General features: G+C 45.8%; 1 protein-coding gene across 5 annotated transcripts; it reads right to left on the bottom strand.

The window, feature by feature from the left end:
• Nucleotides 1–280: 280 nt before the first annotated feature.
• On the bottom strand, nucleotides 281–17,743 carry CHRNB3 (cholinergic receptor nicotinic beta 3 subunit). Of its 5 annotated transcripts, none has more exons than XM_064404836.1 (7): nucleotides 17,640–17,743; nucleotides 14,082–14,208; nucleotides 10,896–11,047; nucleotides 9,809–9,853; nucleotides 4,573–4,682; nucleotides 3,466–4,348; nucleotides 281–2,169 (listed from the first exon to the last, which is right to left on the bottom strand). In XM_064404836.1, exons 2-7 carry the CDS (start codon nucleotides 14,122–14,124, stop codon nucleotides 2,035–2,037), a joined length of 1,368 nt encoding a protein of 455 aa, XP_064260906.1. In that variant the 5' UTR covers nucleotides 14,125–14,208; nucleotides 17,640–17,743; the 3' UTR covers nucleotides 281–2,034. The 5 variants fall into 5 exon arrangements, with proteins under 5 accessions (XP_064260906.1, XP_064260904.1, XP_064260903.1 ...); XM_064404834.1 differs by having other exon boundaries at nucleotides 16,834–17,718; XM_064404838.1 differs by lacking the exon at nucleotides 281–2,169 and having other exon boundaries at nucleotides 3,484–3,684; nucleotides 3,819–3,866; nucleotides 4,086–4,348; nucleotides 14,082–17,718.
• Nucleotides 17,744–18,196: the final 453 nt, after the last annotated feature.

Here is an 18,196-nt window from a genome sequence, read left to right as displayed (position 1 = left end):
CAACCAAAGCGTTGCATGGTGGAGACAGGACCATCTGTCAGATGGACACCTGAGGCAGATTCCCAGGAGAGGAGGTTGTCATCTGTCATGGCTAACGGGCAGCCTCCTGGAGGCAGTGCTTGTAGGGAATACCTATCAGTAGTGGACCACAAAAGTCTGGAAACACTGGAAAGAAGAGCCTCCTGGCTCTCTTCTGACAGATATTTCACAGTACTGTCTAGGAGAACAAATGCAGTTTATTCAAGAAGAAAGGAGCAACTGATAGAATGGCCAATGTATATGAATTTTATGATTTAATGGTCAAGTTTTATGGCAGTACCTTATGCTAAGAGATCTCTCTCTATATGCCAAACTAAATGAGTTTATTCCAGCAATATAATAACCACATCTGAATGCTTCTTGCTCAAACTCACAGAGAGAGCTGAAAAGTAATAAGGACTTTCCAAGAACCTGAAAACCCCTCAGTTTGAATACATTTGGGACAAAACTTTTAAAATGGGCTACAGCCCATTGTTGACAACAAACCAACAGCAAACCCCAGTGTATGGACACCCCAGGAATCATTTACTAAATACATCTTTATTAATAATAATTGCACAATTGAACAGAAGTTTCTGCATTGACACAACATGATGGGATTACATTTAACTCATGGAGGTCTGCTGTGCATGCACAATCCAAGCACAAGAACACTCTATGTATTTTAACAGTTTCTAACCTCTATCTCTAGAGAGACAGTTTCAAGGCTAGCTAAAACTTAAACACATATTTAGACTGTCAAAAATTGGATCTCCAAATCCTTTGCTAACCCTGAAAATATTTGCAAGTTCTGAATGGGATTTTCTAAAGCACCCCGTGTTGGAAAACACTGCCCCAGCAAAAGTAGTGACAGTGTCATTCCTGTGTTGAAGAGTTTCACCTGGGTGTTTTCTGTCATATCTTACTTATTTAACACTTTTAAGAGCTGTTTCTAATCATGCAAAAGGATCTCATAATAAATTAATCAAAGGAATGAAATTCTGAATTGCCTAGGAAACATGGACAAGCCAAAAGCTAAAAATGTATCTTCCTGGTGACCAGTCCACCCCATAGCTCTCAAGAGAAACCCTACTTCTGCAAATACCAAAACTTTCATCTGCCAAAACAGATGTCTGCAGCTTCCCTCCAGCTGAACATTTCAGGAGTATCACTCTCGCCTTACGGAATAGCACAGCCACCTTCACTTAGGTGATCTCCCACTTGTGAACAAGCAGGTGAAGGAATAATAGTTAAATGTGGAGCATGGGGAAAAATCCTCACTTTGTCAGCCTTCTGGTACGCTACAGAGCAGCAAACAAAATTGCAAATAATACTGCAAAGTGGGCAATACCTTGTAGCTTCCTGATGGCTGAGGTGAGAGACAAAGCGTGCATCCATAAAGGCTGGTAGCAGGTGGGCAGAGATAGGTTCCGCCGCTGTGGAGCTGATCCTACAGCAAGGTGAGGCTAAACAGTCAAGGTTTTCAGCATCCCATCTAAGAAGAATTTATATTTTTTTCTGATGCACATGCTATGCAATTGCCAGTTCTGACACATGCATAAAGCAGACTGTAGACACTTACACTGCTTTTTAATTGGAAACACAGATAAACTGAGTAGAGATTTGTGTTCCTACTGTAACTTCTTTTACAAAGTAGCATTTTAACTGGCAGATCTGCCTTTTAAATATCATGATTCTGCAACACCTTCTATTTCCAATTTTAACTAATAATCTTGTCTTTTACAGTAATACAAACAAGCTAACAATAAAATAATGATAACTCAATTGTGCAACCCCAGTTCACTTTAGGCCTTGGCTGCACACCAAGCTCTTCTCTGATTTCAGCAAAATCTATAACTGGTAGAGTTATTATTAAGATGGAAAGCACTAATAAATGCCCACTGTCATCATCACTTTCCCTCATTCTTGCTGCTGCTTCCCGTCTTGTACAGCAGACACCAAGCTACAAGGCACCACTGTCCCTTGACACCACACTTGTATGTTACTGAGTGTTTTCTACAAAGCGTTGTTCATCCACATCCGTAATGCAGGGGTAAAGATGAGAACTGAACCTGTCACTGACACCACCAGAAATAACCACAGGAAGATCCGATCCAGGACTTGAGCTACAAACTTCCAGTCTTGTACAACCTGCGAAGGATAGAGGGAGGATAAACAAATAGTAACAAGCTTGGTACTGTGTTGACACTGCTACATACATTTCAGCACCCCAAATCTGGTTTTAAAATTAGATGTTTGTAGTATGTGGTAGCCTAAAACTAAAAGAGATCCCCTTTTCAGCACTCATAGCTGCAAATCACTCAAATCCCCAAAGCAATTCCATAGTTCTATGCACATGGTGATGAGGCTTCCTCAGCCTGCACAAAAGGTTTTAGTTAAGTGCATATATGAAAATTTACAGACTTAGCTTTGAGGATGGCTTTCCAACAAACTGGACTTCGTTTTACAGACCTGCATCTCCCTGTAAATGTGAGGGTGAGGCTCTGTCACAGCACTTGGACACAGGCATTGATTCCAGTACAAGCAATTCCATTTATTTGTGTTTGCTTAAGTGATTTGTTGACTCAGATTGGGTACAGTCAGGAGGGGAATTTTGAATGGTGAGTGCTGGCACAACTATGCATACAGAAAAGTGCTATTTATGAAGGTAATCCAAGGGACCTTTTTATTAAAATTATTTCAGTTTCAAACAAGTAATAGTCATGGACAGTATGTGCTCACATACTACATGTTTGATTTACTGCTCTCCTTTTTACTGCAGTTCTCTCAGCACAGTTTAAACAAAGCCCTAGCTCTTGTTAGGAGGATGCTAACAGAAGTCTTTCCAAATGCTGCCAGCTGCATTGCTCTACTGTCCTACCCTTGGATGAGATTCATTGTTTGCAAACACAGTAATTTGCTATTTTAAAAGCCAGGAGGCTCATTGAGAGGGGAAGGACAGCAGTAGGGAGCTAATCTAAACATGTGTTACTGGAACTCTAGAAGACTTTCACTTAAAACAGAGCAACTATGCAGTGCACAGTATGTGCTGGGAGGCCAGGACTGACACCTGGCAAATGCCATGAGCTTGCTAAGTGTAAAAGTTACATTTTTGAGCATATGAGTTTAGAGGCTTCCAGATTTGTGTGTATCCCAAACTTACACAGGACAAGGTTATTCAAATAAACCCAAACCAGGAATTCCTCCAGGAGAGGCTACTAGTCTCTTGCACCTGTAAAGAGCAGGGACTCTCACAGAACAATATGCTTCTCCTTGAAGCTATGTGTTGTCTCAAAAACATATTATTTATCAAGGTCTGAGGAAGAATATGTGTCAGAGGAGAGCAGGAGGAAGAGGCAAAGGGAAAAGCATGCAGAAAAGGAAAGAGCTTGGAAGCCATTGCTGTCAAGGAAAGTGTGATTCCCTCCTTGCCCTCCCTTCACCTACCTGTCTGATGAAATGCTCCTTTTTAACGTGCCTGGAAATGTACCGAATGGAGTCAGCTGCCTTTTCCAGAAAGGCAATAACAATTTTTTCTCCGTCTTTTGCTTGCTTGTATTTCTGCTTCCCCAGAAACTTTGATTTTGAGGTGGTTCCCTTTTCTTCAGTCTCTGAGAACGAGTAGCGATCTACGTGGGCCTTCATGCAGAGCAGACGAGGCAACTTCTGGAGAAAGAGCCTTTTAACCCAGGGTGCCATGGGATGGTAAGTTGCTGAGGATCGGTGGTGGACATTGATAACAAACACAGTCACGATGATAGAGAGGGTCACAAAAATCATGATGAAGAGCAGATACTCACCGATCAGTGGGATGACTTTGGAAGAAGAAGGGATTATTTCCTCAATCACTAAAAGGAAAACAGTGAGGGAGACTAGAACTGACGTTGACAATGAAAGCTTTTCACCTTCATCTGAAGGCAGGTAAAACACCAGGACAGTTAGAAAAGACAATCCCAGGCAAGGGATTATTAAGAAAAGAGTGTAAAACAATGGAAGGCGCCTCAATACAAAGGAGTAAGTAACAAATGGGTAAGAGTACAGCCCATCCTTCCTGTTGCCTTTCATACCTTTGGCGTTTAAGATCTCCCACTCCCCATTATCAAAGAAGTCTTTCCTGTCTACATTTTCATCCACTAAAATCAAGTCCACCATATTGCCATCATATGTCCACGACCCAAACTTCATGGAGCAGTTCTGCCTGTCGAAGGGGAAGAAGGTCACATCCATTGTGCAGGAGCTCTTATAACTGGCCGGTGGTGTCCAGGTCACCACTCCATTGTACTTCACTATGGCTTTGGTCATCAGGGATCCCTCAAAACGTCCATCAGCACTGGGAGTTGGACAGGAAGAAACAGTACCAAGTTCAGGACTATGTTTGCCCCAGTCGTACCCCATTTGAGCTCTGCTTTCTATCCCTCACCTGGAGCACAAGGTGTACAACATTCACATGGCCTAAAGAAGCAGCCTTCTGACAGCACACACACACCTCACAGTAGCTGACATGCCTTGCCCAAGCTCTGGCCCAAGCCCAGAGCAAGGAGCCACGCTACTCACTTTTCAAACAAAACGATGTCGGGAAGCCACAGAGACTCAGAGGGGACCCGGATAGCAGTGATCCCACCGTATTCATCTGGATTCCAGGACAGCTTGTGGTCAATCCATTCCTATAACAAAACAGTGGAGTTCTGTGTCCACTCATAAGCAGCAGCCTCCTTCCTCACCCTTACATGTGCCTCAACAGCTGCATGCACAGCACAGCAGGCAGAACCTGATATGAGGCTGCTCACCTGCAGAGAGGGTGCCCGACAGGCATGGCTGGGAGGTATTGATCCCCACAAGCATTGCTCCTTCAGACACAGGTGAGACCCAAGGACCCATCCCTAGGCTCGTAACCTCAAAGCCAGCACTTCTGGAGAGAACTTGACTCTCATTTTACTCACCACCCTGCACAGCCCACCTGGGAGTAGTCTAAAATGAAGGAGCCACTTCCCTTTAGTGCAGCAGCTTTCCTTCCCTCTGAGAACCAGCCCAAGCAGGTTTTGGCTGGCACAGACCCCATGGAAGACTCCATGGACCCTAGATGGTGTGGATGCTAGCACACAAATGAGTAGAGGTGGCCTTGATTCACTTCTCAGTGGAGACTTGGCTTTTTTAAGTAATTGGAATACAACACAATATCTGTACACCATCCTGGCAAAAAAAAAAAAGAAGAAGAAATAAAATTGGTCTTTCATCAGAAAGACCTGCAGACTACTGCAGGAAAAATAACAAGATGTCATTGTAACTATTTGGTTACAAAAGCAGGGAGAGTCCTCTCCATTTTCATCATGTTGAACTCTAGATTAATTTTTCTCTCCTTTACTGGATTTTCAGATAGGGAGGTCATAACAAAGTGGCTCCAACAACCTGGAGATTTCCACAGAAAGGCAATGGAAAATCAGCTCTCTGATCCTTGTTCATTATTGATGAGGATATTAATTTGTCCACAGAAATAGCAGCAATGTCATGCAAGAGCTGTATACTGTGGTCAATACCAAGAAGTGGAAGATGAACCAGTTTCCATTAGCTGCAGCACAAAGAGATCTCCAGGGATGCAGAGGTCTCAGCCTTCACTGGGTAATTTCCTCCACGACTTAGGGATGAACCAAAAAAGCAATATTGTCTATTAATTCTCCATATAGTTCCCTTCTTATTTCTTTGACGCCACATGCTTTTTGCAGCTATACTAGAGACATTTGTTATTGTTCAGGTATGGAAAGAGAAGAGGGGCCATTGCTGCTTGTAGCTTCAGAATCAGGGACAGAGTACACCACTTTTAGCATTATCTTTTCTCTGAGGATGGGTGTCTAACAATGTCTCCAGAAGCCTAGGCTGTTAGGTGATCACAGTCTCGCCTATGTTCTGGACACAACGGGACTTAGGCTGGAAACATACATCATGCAAGGGGACAGTCAAGGCTGAGCAACAGCCAACACAGTCATCTTGTAGCCTCCTAACACAAGAGCAGCAAATACCCTGTGAGCCACCTGGAGATAGAATCATCCCTCTGGAGTTGAACTGGAGCAGCCCCTTGGCCTGGGTGATTTGCTCCATCTGCAGTACTCCTCACTTTCCCCCTGCTCTGCATTGATTTCTCTCACAGCTAAAGTGCTCTTTCATGTCTCCAAGGAAAACGGTTGTTTCTTCTTACCAGAGCAGAAAATAGGCTGTGTGCAGACTTGGAAGATGAGCAGTTTAAAACAGGAATCTCCCTGCTGACACAAACCATAGCAGCAGATGCATAAGGCTCTTTCCCTCTCTTCTCCATTTTTTCCAAGCTGCTCCAGACATTGCAATTGCTCTCCCCTTCCTCCAGCTTTACCAAATTTCCATTTCTGTGCTGTCATTGAAGAGTATAACCCATCACTAGTGGAACAAAAAACTTTTCATTTTACTAGTCATTTCAATTGCAATTTCTGTCGTTTGGAGAATTCTTAGAAGGCTTATAGTTAAATCGATGTCTGCTTTAGAAGTGAATCGGGTGGTAGTCGAAGAACAGATTATGGACGAAAGTCAAGAAGAAGGTGCCGAAGAAGACGAACAGTTAAAAGACCACCCTGGGTCAGATGAGTCCTCAGAAGATGGTGTTTAAGTTACCCCACTCCTCCTTTTTCTTTTTAAACAAAGAAGGGGGAAATGTAGGGGTGCATTAGTTTTAAGTTGGTTTATTCCTGTACCCCCCATTCTGTTTATGGTTCTGCCCGGGCTTTCTCTCTCTCCCTCTTCTGAATTGTCCCGTCAGCTACACTTTATCTTTCCTAAATTCCTCCCTAACTGCCTGTCTATTATTCAGGGTCCTTGCCCACTCATCCAGAACATTCTGGCCTGGACATTGAATGATTGGTTTAGAGGTCAGGATTCAACCCCTAATTTATTTACACTGGACATCTGAGCTGTTTGTTATGCGTTATTCCCTCCTCTCAAAATTTTAGATTGGTCGCTGTGTTCTAGTTATAAGACCTTGCCGAGCAAGCTTTTTTGTCCGCGCCCGACGCTTCTTCAATAAACATCTCCCTTTTCCCTGTCCGCGCGGTCCTGTCTTTCTCCTGCGAGACGCAGACTGACTACACTGCAGACAGCTCCGGGAATTCTCGCTCTCCTAAAGGCTTTTCGCCTTAAGCGCTCTCCCCAGGAAATCTTTCCGCGGGAGAGTGCCCTTCCCGCTTCGGTACTGCCGGCGGCACTGCCCACAGCAGCCGGGGACCCAGAGGCCAGTCGTAGCCGCTGCAACTAGACTCAGATTCTTGGCCCTTGCTAGTAGACTGTGTAGCTTGCCTGAATCCAGACACTTTCTCAGCAACCACTAAAGGCTCCTCTGAACCTTGTGTGTCAGTCTGCTTGTGTATCAAGTCCCACCATCTTGAGCACCAGGATGTCTGGGGTTAACAAAAAAAAAAAGGAAAAGAAAATGCTTGTGTTTAAGGTTTGCTTATCCAAGAAAAGTAAGACTCTTGCTGAGAAATTATGAAGGTGATCAGGAGCAATCAGCATGGATTCACTAAAAGTAAATAATGCTTGACCAACCTCCTTGCCTTCTATGCTGAAACAACTCCCTGGATGGACAAGGAGAGAGCACTGGATATTGTCTACCTTGATTACAGCAAGGCTTTCAACACTGTCTCTCTCTCAATATCCTTGTAGGCAAAATCAGGATGTTTGAACTGGATGAGTGAATAGTGAGGTGGATTGAGACCTGGCAGAATGGCAGATCCCAAAGAGCTTGTAAACAGTGCCACAGGGTCTGGTTGGAAGCCTGTCACTGGTGGTGTCCCCCAAGGTTCCATACCGGAACCTGGGGAGGAACAACCCCAGGCACCAGCAGTTGGGGGTGACCTGCTGGGAAGAAGCTCTGTGGAGAAAGATCTGGGGATCCTGGTGGACAGCAAGCTGTCCATGAGCCAGCAGTGTGTCCTGGGGGCCAAGAAGGCCAATGGGATCCTGGGGTGCATTAGGATGAGCATTGCCAAGAGTTCAGGGGAGGTGATCCTGCCCCTCAGCACATGTAGAAGCACATCTGGAGTTCTACTCAGGACATCTGGTGAGGCACATCTGGAGTTCTGTGTCCAGTTCTGGGCTCCTCAGAATGAAGAAAACATGGATAAAGCAAGTCCAGCAAGAGAGCAACAAAGATGATGAGGGGAGTGGATCATCCCTTTTACAAGGAAAAACCGAGGGAGCTGGGCCTACATGAACACACAACTTCCACAGCAGGACACCTGGGTCAGGCACAGGTACTTAGTGCTCAGCCTGAGCTCCTGAGGGCACTTATACTGTATGAAAACTAGAGCCTGTGCCTCATTTTCCACTCCCTTTGCATTACCTCGGGTCTTAACGTTTTCAGCTCATTAGATGGAGAAGTGGTATTAGAAATAGTAACAACTCCAGAGAGCCCAGCTCTGGGAAATCACAGTCCTGAGTTTCCCTGAGGAGCTGCCCTGGCTAAAATCTGAGCATTCTAAAGGCTTCCAGAGAAATCAGTGTGTCTACAGTGCACAGGGCTTGGACCTGCAGGTGAAGGTGGGTGCTACAGCCTGCAAGGAGAATGGGCTGGAAAGAGGAGAGGACAGAGGAGGGCAGATGAGGGCCCTTTACAGAAGTATTCTGTTGTCTGCCCAAGTGGATACTCAAAATAAGGGAGCCAAAATGTGGCCTTGTGCACAAGAGGGGCTCTACAATTGCTGCTAAAGGTGAGGAAACTGTAATACTGCAGATAATTCAGGGCAGGTTCCCAGCAGTTGTATTTGGATCAGAAATTTCTCCAGCAAAAGGGAAAAATCCTGTCTTCCCCACAGTGAGGGGAAGCCAGAGATTTCACTCTTCAAGGGAGAGATCATCTTTATATGCAGTATTCATATTGGTTTTAGGGGTCTTGCTCCAGCCAGAATCTCACACTCACTGTAGCAGTACAGTACCCAGACAAAAACTGAGACATATTTCTCATCCACCAGCCCAGCAACCCCCAAGAACCTTTCCTCATGGCATGATTTCAAGTACAGCTTGTTTTTTATGCCCTCTGCCCAGGATCAGCTTTACAGATACTCACAAGGCTGAGAGACTTAAAATAACTGTCACAAGGTCAATAAACTGGTGCAATGTAACCTAAACTAAAAACAGTGTTCTTCGGGAGTGAAGAAGAAAGGAGACCTAACAGTTCAATTTGTGCCTTTCCCTCATTTGTATAAATCACTGTCAGTTCCGAAAGCAATTATGATAGAGAGATCTGATTAATTTGCTACAGCTTTTAATGGGAAAAGGTCTGTGGTGTGTGTGTGTGTGTGTGTGTGTGTGTGTGTGTGTGTGTAACATACTGGCCTCTTTTTGTCTTTACATATGCTGAGGAATGAAGAAAAATATCCGAGGCACCACTCTTGGCTCAGGCAAGAGAGACAGTACTTGTGTGACCTCTAAGTATGAGACAGGATAGTCCCTCAGGGCACGTATAACATCCTAGGGATAGCCACTGCAGTACCAGCTGTGTCGCTTCCCTGAAATAAATACTGGCTTGAGCACACAGCTGGGGTGCAGGTCAGGAGAAGAGGGTACCCTATGTCCTAAAGGCCTACTTGCCTGCCTTTCTGTCTCTATACGTAGGCTGAAGTGAGAAGAGTGAAGTAAAAATTTGAAGTGTCTTGGTGCTGGCCACTCAGCATCATGAAATGGGATACATGGCACAGTGGGCAGCAAACTGAGATGGCTACTCAGCTCAGCAGCTCTCATGGGGAAAAGGGAGGTCTGAGGTGGTCTAATTTACCTGTTTCAGCCACACGTTGGTTGTCATCAGCTGATTCTTCTCATCCTAGAGTGACACAAGGGAGAGAGGATTGCAATACCAAACCAGCCATTAGAAACAGACCCTGTGCCTGCTGAGTCCAACCCCATGCCAAGATGAGGAGATCCCTATGGTCCTCTTTCCATGGGCTTGGGTTCTTCAGTCACCATTGAGGGAAACTGACTGACTTTCTAGGTGCTGTCTCTGCTATCACTGGGAGCCTCTGAGGCTGGAAAACTGAGGTTCAGCATTTCACAGGAGCTCAAAGGAATCATATGCCAAAGACCCAGGATGCAGCCAGGGCTCAGACAGCAAGTGGTATCAGGTTGTAGGCTCATAGGATGGCTCAGCTCCCCACACTGGTCAGCCTGAGTGAGTTTGGGAAGATACAAGCTGAAACACTGTCCTAATTATGTAAATAAAGCACAAAATTAGTGTGCCTTCCACAGCACAAGGGAACATTACCAGGGGCTGGGGGATATAAGGAGCACATTGTTATGTGGGTACCTCTGGGCATTGTGAAAATTCCACCATGCATTGCAGCAGAAAGAGAAGGGGAAATTTCCACAAGGGCAGAAACAGAGGATTAGCTATGTTGCCTCTAGAGTTTCATCTTAGTGACCAGCTGGGTTAAGACTTGAACTATCTTTGGCATCAATACAAGCTTGCTTGGAATGAATAATGTCCAACCATCTCTTACTCTTCCTCAGTCCCATCCTGTAGCTGTCTTGTCATTAAACTGCAACATAGATGTCAAGGACTGTCTGGCATGTGTTGTTTGATCAAAACCTTATGGAAATTAGGCCATATTCCCTGAGAACAATAGGGAAAAAAGGACCTTCATGTTTCCCTCGAAACAAATGAGTCCTACAGTCCATGCTGGGGATGGAGGGGAGTGGGGGAGGAAAGAACGTTGTATCACCAGCAGCATTTCATGCTCAGTGTTTTTCTGCCCAACCATCACTGTGCATTTCTTGTGTCAGGAGGTAAAAGCTAATTACATTACCAGTCCTCCCAGGTGGAGGCACAACTATCTGTAAAAGTGGTGCTTCACTAACACAACACTTACCACATCCACAAGCTGTGATATCTTCAACCCAAAAAGGACTTTGATGGTGTCGTTGGAGTTTTCCACAGGGCGGACCCATTTCTGATAGCCTTCAAATAAGTGCTTGAGGAGCGCATCCTCATTTTCAGCAACTGAACTGAAGGCATTCACATCTGAAAGAGAGCAACACAGAGTGGAGGCATTGCCAGAAAGCGGACATGAAGAACACCATGACCTGAAAAATGAGACAGAGCAATGATGTGAGGAAAATTCACCTCCAGGCAGGTCCTGTCTTGAACAGCGAATTCTGCAGGAATTCAGATGCACAGACTCTCAGCAGAACCAGGGCAAGTGAATGGAAAATAGCCAAAGCCCAACTCACATTAAAAAAAAAAAAAATCATCAGACCAGAGCAGTGATGACTTTGTACCAGGTTTATATTTTCTACGGACTATTTGTCAAAGCAAAAAGACCCCACTGGGCAGCAACAGGAGCTGGATGTGCAGTCAGAGCTAGATCTGCCAGGCAAGCACAGAAACGTACCTGCATGACTTGGGACTCCCACAATCACTGACACCATGCTGCCCCTTCCCCTTGCTACCATGAAGGGAGATGGGCAGTTCAGACCCTCCATCCTTTCCCAAACATGAGCCCCACTCCCCGTGGTGTTGAGGTTCTGACATGACCTCCATCTCTTCCCTTGTGCACAGCAACCAAGGGTGAGAAGGATTTTATCTCTCTTCAAAGCCACCATGGAGGAAAAAAGACTGGTCCCACACAACAGGGATCACAGTCAATATTGCTGTGTCAGCAGTCAAAAGGGACCTCACAGGACACGGTCCAGGGCCCAGCTTATGCCTTGCCAGCCCCAGGGTGAGCAGAACATCTGTGCCTGGACTGCCAAACATTAGGTGCAGGAGGGGTCTGCAGGCGCAGGGATGGTGCCAGGACCTGACAGTGGGAGAGCCCTGGAGGGCACTGTCAATATGCTCACACACCGTGTGCATCAACAATCAGAGTTAAGGCAGCCCCCAGCAGGGTCCCGGTGCCATATGGAAAGAAAGGGCATGCAAACAGCAGTTTTTGAAAACTGGAGGCAGAGGGTCATGCTCTGACTCTACATGGAGGAAAGAGTGTGACCATGGACCACTATCTCTGCCCATGTCCCCTTCCCCAGCAGCTGCTGCCCATCTCCTGAGCATAACAGGCTGTGCAGCCTCCTCCACCTCAGTCAGGGCCTGTCAGAGGCTGCAGACAGGGACAGACCTCGCAGCAAGCAACACAGCTGAAGAACTGCCCAAAGCAAAAACCGGATCTCATAACAGAGCTTTCCATGGGACAAAATTCAATCTTTAATGCTCTCTGGGTCCTCTCAGGAGAGCACAAGGTCCAAGCAACACTGTCATCCCCCACTTCCAGCCACAGCAAGATACCATTCCTCTTTGAGGAGCTATAAACTCTGAAACCTAGTGCTTGCACTCACCGGATAACAACTTTACTGTCAGATGTTCTAGCACAAGCTGTGTTTGTCCTCTGTATCTGCAATACAAGGTGTGGTGGGGTTACCAAGCCCTGGGCAGGTAGAGGCTGGCTGATCAGAGGGACCTTTCACGTTCATTTCTACCTGCTCCATCCCAGAGCCAGGAATGGCTCAAGCTGTCAGCACAGTTTATAGCAGTCCTCTATAGGGCCACACTCCATCTTGTCACTTACAAGCCTTTGAGGTCTGCTATTTCCACGAATGCCCCTTCTGCTTGTTCCAGGGTTTACTCTCATGCCAGACCCTAGCTCCATCACAGCAGTGTCTGTGATCTGTCCTAGGAAACTAGACTGGTTGCCCAAACATGGCAGACGGGTATTGCATCTGCAACCAAAGGAAGACAAGAACACATTTCTACCCCCTCACTACCCACAGCCTCACAGGTCCAATCCCTTGACTATGAGAGACTTTGCAGATACTCCATCTCCTAGACATTTCACCTTCCCTTTAGGAGATTCGTGTATGGTTGTTAAAAACAAGAAATTTACAGAAAAGCCATTGCATAGAAAAATCCATAACCCCAAAATATGCATGATCAAATCCAGCTCCGTCTTACTGCCAGAATACTCTGAAATTTATTTGAGCAATTTTATTATTGCTCTAACATTTCTTTGAGTATGACATCCTGCACACATATATGCAGCCACACACCCTCTGTGTCCGTGGGTGTGTATGACCTTCCTCAAAAGAAAATGGTGCCATTTCACATCTCACATAAAGTTCAGGTACCTAATGCTGCAAGTGGGTATAGAAGACAGGTGGTAAAGCTGGGTTTGGGGCTGGATATGTTGAATCTCATCTGCTGAGGAAGCCACTAAAAAGTAAAAAAGACTTGAGGAGTCTCACAAGGAAGAAAGTCAGAAGGAAGAAGATGCTGCCTCTGTAAGACAGCCTCAGTACTTGCACAAAGACAGTTTAAAAGCAGAAGTTATTCATGAGAAATAAGAAATATCATGTTATCAAGAAAATAACAGTTCCTTTGACCAAGCCCCACTTTATTATTAAGCTAGATAAAGCCACGGAGAAAATATTGAACAAAATAGCACTGCCTTTGAAAAAAAAAGGAGAAGCAGCCATAGGACAGATACATCCCTGAATCTACCATATGCACTGAGAGGCAAAAACTGGGGAGCTCCCTGGCAGGTTAACATGCATTTGAGTACTCAAGCACTGTCTGCCATCTCCCCCACTCCTCCAGGTTCCTGTCTCACTCTGTGGTCTGTCCAAGTAGCAGTTCCCTATGGGTGCAGGACAGGAGTTCTGGGGCAGAAAGACTGCTAAACAAATGTGCAAAACACCCCAATAAGTACAGACGAGACACTTAGCCTTTTATCAGTTTGCCTGAAGCACTTCAGTTTTTCTCTTGGTGACAGAAATTCTCCCTTAATTCCCTTTAGCAGCCAAAATTCGAGCTTAGGGTTTTTTGTTAATTACTAGGCAGCAATTGCCCCACCTCCAGTTATTAAAACCTAGATGTCAAACTGACCGTGGTTGCAATACAAAGGCAGCAACTGATACAACCCTTTTCTGCTACTCACACAGTGTTCAGAGGATGACCAAGAGAAGTCAGCGTTCACCATATACGAAAAAGCAGCAGCTAACCAGCCAACAGAAAAAAAACTTGAACACCTACAGCTCAGCTTGGAAGAAGAAGAAATCACACCTACCTGAGTGGCTCAGACACAGCACAATGAGCACTAGGCAAAGCATGGGCACCACCGTGGCTTTTCCTTTAAATCTGATCTTCTGTCTTCATTAGCAAATCAGTCTCATCTTTGCAGGGACTAAAACAATCTAGTTAAAAATCGAAGCAGACAGTTGAGTCTGCAAGGCAAGGCAGCACCTTTCTAGCCTTATCTTGCCCTCATTATGACGCTTGGTAAATCACACTTCATTGATTTTCAGTCAGCTGTCACATCCTATAAGCCTTAAACAGGGCTCTGGGTCCTAAACTCTGACTGATCTCTTTGTGGCAGTATTAACATGGCTATAAGCACTGCGGTCTAGGAGTACGCAAGAAGAAAGTCTTTTAAGGAGGAAAAATATCTTTTACGCTACTGCTGATTACAGCTGGGAAGAAAAAAAAAAAACAGGCTGCAGTTCAGAACCAAAGATAAATCAGATGCCTTAAAGATTATCTGTTTGTTCCAGCTATATCAGTTGTAGAGGCAGACTCCCCACAGACTTAATTTAGCTTATTCCATGCTACAGTTGCTGTTCTGAAGCTATAAAATGGATTTGGGAGGCAAAAAAAACCAAGTAACAAGTAAGTGAGAAAACTACGCTGATTTCTAAATTTGTATCTCATACACAAAACATCACAGGCAGCAGCACGCAAGTCCTTGCGCAGCTTAACAGAGAATGTTGCCCCAGGGTCTTGTTAGCAATGGGAGTGAGGATTATTTAGCCAGCTTCTCTGTAGTCAGACCTCTGTCAGTCCTCCCCAGTGACACCTCACACAAGGCTCCTTTCAGAAATCACCAGAAATTGGTGGTAATCACCAGAAATTGCTGATAATCAAAAGGGATGCATGTTCCTCTTTTCCCATCCCCCTGGCACTCCTCTGCTGAAGGATTGTCAGGATCTTCTCTGTTTCTTCTCAAATGAGAGTTACTTTGGCATATCGCTCGAAAGAGGAGGTTTTCTCCTGAACTTCTCGGGTTTAAGGAAGAGGTATGCAAAATTCTTATAGCTTGCCCCCAACCCAAAAACTCCTCCTGCTTTGATTATTTCTTTCTGGCTATTAAATTGCTTGCTGACTTTTATATGGGAAGCCTGGGGTTTTTTTCAGCAACACTGGGTACACTTCTTGCAGTCACCCAGATTTTGGTACAGTCACAGGTTTTGTGATTCAGATTTGCCTTATCTAAGGTCCTCACAGAGGACTGATAACTGGCAGCTGTAATTTTACCAGATTATTCATCTTGCTGTAAGGAAAAAGCTGCTATATAAGTGTGGTTCAAAGTCACATTGCTGCTGCAAGTGACATTCTTGTAGTGTCCTATCAATTTATTCATGCTTCTGTGGCCTTGCAGCCTACTGCATCCCCAGCTCTCAGGCAGGCCACCAGCAGCAACTCAGAGAGTTTGCTTTTTCCACTACTGTTCTACACACAAGAAATCTGCATGGGTTCTTCCTAACTCCTCAGTTCTTCCTGAAATATGAGATATGAAGTATGGTTGTGCTACCATTGCCCCTACGCACTGCCTTAGACTGTGACAAGAAGTAAGGACCAGGCTTGCCTGATCACTGGCTTCCAGAGTTACCAGACAGCCAGAGGAGAGTATTAGAGACAGAAATTCTGTTTGCCTGTTGTTTTCTGTTCACAAGTCTTTATGTATCTGTGCACCCGAACATTTTGGAAAGGAAGGTATGCATGCATTTGGCCAGACGGGCCATGCAGCATGAGGTGCATCCACCCTGAGATAGCAAATTAATTCTTGGTCAGAACTCTGCTTGTGGCAGTACCTGAGTAGCTATTCCCTGTTGAAAAAATGTCTTTGCTTTTCCACAGTTTTCATGGGATTTGTAACTAATATGAGTCTGCAATTCCAGGCTGCAAAGAGCCAGGTACTGCCTAGACACAAGCAACACTGGAGCTGGGCCTCACCCTCTAGGCAGCAAAAATGCCAAGAAAAAGAAAAGGAGAAATCTACCTAGAGGCACAAATCCATCCATTTGAGCACATATGGTTAATAGCAGCAGCAACTGAAAAGTCAAGGTTATGATGGACAGTCCTAAGCCATGTTACCTGAATGCACCATGCAGTCAAGCATGGAAAAACACAGATTCCAAAGGAAGGTGACAGTGCTGGCTGGCAGTCAGAGGGTGGGAAACCTGGACTAAAGTGAGAAGGATGGTGAAGAGGAAGGACATAGATGGGAGGTGCTCTGAACCAGAACTGTGAGGTTTTGTTTCAAAAACCCAGAGCCAAAGTAGAGTTTGCTGCACCCCCAGGTATGTCAGCTCCAGGAAGGAGAAAAGAGAGATAAGGCAACACTATGGAACATGAGACACTTTTCAGGTAGACATGTCTTCTCCCTCCCAAACCCATCTCAGCTTCCCTGGTCCCTGTAGGTGACATGCCAGAAGCCAAGGAAGGCCCACCTGGAATGCCAGGAGCTGTGATGGAGCCAGACTCCCTGGAGCTCCCAAGGGAGGACTGAATCCATCTTGTACCATTTGGCATGACACAGGAAGCCAGCAGATGAACACCTGCCTATAGGAGGTGAGGGACAGTTTCTGGAGCAAAAACGAGGTGGGAAAGGGTAGAACTCCTGGAATCTCATCTTTGCCCTGACACTTCTCAGGTTCTTTCTGATCTCAGCTCTGGCCAGCAGCAGACACCTCTCCTCACCTAGCAGCTTCTCGAAACATGTGTTTTCAGGGGCAAGAACAGAGCTGGTTTTAGCCACTCACCAGTTATTTTTCCAGCGCCAGACACTTCCATGTGCCAGATGGAACAGTTTGGAGCCAACAGTCCACCTGTCCACACATCCTGTCTGCTCTCCTCCAGTTTCCTGTCTCCCCAAACACCCTCCTCCTTTCTTTTTGCTTGCTTGCCGGCCCCACCAAGCAACCCCCATTCAGTCTCTGCCTGCTGCCCTGTTCCCCTCTAATCCATCCCTCCTCCTCTGTGGCCGGCCGGGGCCTATGTACAAATGTACAAATCACGAGCGAGACGGGACTGCGAGGAATGTGCCTTGAGCCATTTTATTTTCCAGCATCAGTCTCATTACATGGTTATGGCAATGGGAAGACACCAGCAGCTCACATCCCAGCCAGCAGACCAAGAACTTAATGTTACAACTTACCTTATAGGTTTTTTACCAATCACACAAAACAAAAGCATACTGACGGTAGTTCTATCCAACCACTATAAGCACACATCCCTTCAGTTAAAACAATGTTTGCTGATTTCTAATACAATACCTGTTTGTAAGACTTAAAACAGAATGCACAGAGCTCCATTATTAAGGTTAGAACTTCCTAATATACCACTAGATATACTTTTCTGCAGCTTAGGGATTTATTCTAGACAAGTGTTAATACACAGACCATTGTTCCATTTGTCCATACTTTTCTACTTTTTACATAATTTTTCTGCTAACTTATTTTATAGTTACTGCTTAGCTCTAATCGCAGTTCTGCTGTCTCTGCGGCCTGCCTTTTGCAGCTTTCCCAAAACCCTCTGATTTTATGGATTCCCACACTCCTCCACACACCCTTTTCCCACAGGAGCTGCACCACATCCCACCGCCCTCATCTCTACCGCAGTTGTTCAGCATAGTTGCCACTTTCCTGCTCCAGCTTCCCCTCCGCCCCCTGCTGCCTGGCTCCGGCCGAGCGAAGGCGCGGTGCCGTGGCCGCTGTCCCAGCTCCCCGCCGTGGCAGGCCGCGGGCAGCGCAGGCCGCGCCGCAGGGCCCGCCTGCTTCCAGGGCTGCCGCCCTTCCGAGGGAATGTCCACGGCTGCTGCGGGAGCTCTGTTTGGGAGACCAGGATAACGTGAAGTGCTAGGAACTCGTGGATGAAAATGTATGCGTTCGTCTTTGTGTCAGCCAAGCAGCCCGCAGCGCTCAGCACAGCAGGCTCAGAAAGGGCTGATGGAGCCCTTGAGGAGGCTGCCTGAACTGAACTCGAAAAAGTTGCACCAAGCAGTTGTCCAGGAAGTGATCAGGCTCTGCACGGACAAGGTTTTGCAGAACAAGAGTCGTTTCAGTCCTTGGTCTCCTTGGCACCTTCCTACCATGACGAAAGGCCTCCCTGCCCTCCTTCCTATTT

This window comes from Passer domesticus, chromosome Z, assembly GCF_036417665.1.
Source record: "Passer domesticus isolate bPasDom1 chromosome Z, bPasDom1.hap1, whole genome shotgun sequence".
Taxonomy (NCBI): Eukaryota; Metazoa; Chordata; class Aves; order Passeriformes; family Passeridae; genus Passer; species Passer domesticus.
This window is presented reverse-complemented; position numbering and strand designations above follow the sequence as displayed.

What these genes read in the sequence shown, in the direction of transcription:
- CHRNB3 (XM_064404836.1), bottom strand. Translation starts at nt 14,124, where the DNA reads ATGCTTTGCCTAGTGCTCATTGTGCTGTGTCTGAGCCACTCAG. An exon ending in TATCACAGCTTGTGGATGTG is followed by an intron (nt 9,854 to 10,895) that starts GTAAGTGTTGTG and finishes GTGTCACTCTAG; the next exon opens with GATGAGAAGAATCAGCTGAT. An exon ending in GACATCGTTTTGTTTGAAAA is followed by an intron (nt 4,349 to 4,572) that starts GTGAGTAGCGTG and finishes TCCAACTCCCAG; the next exon opens with TGCTGATGGACGTTTTGAGG.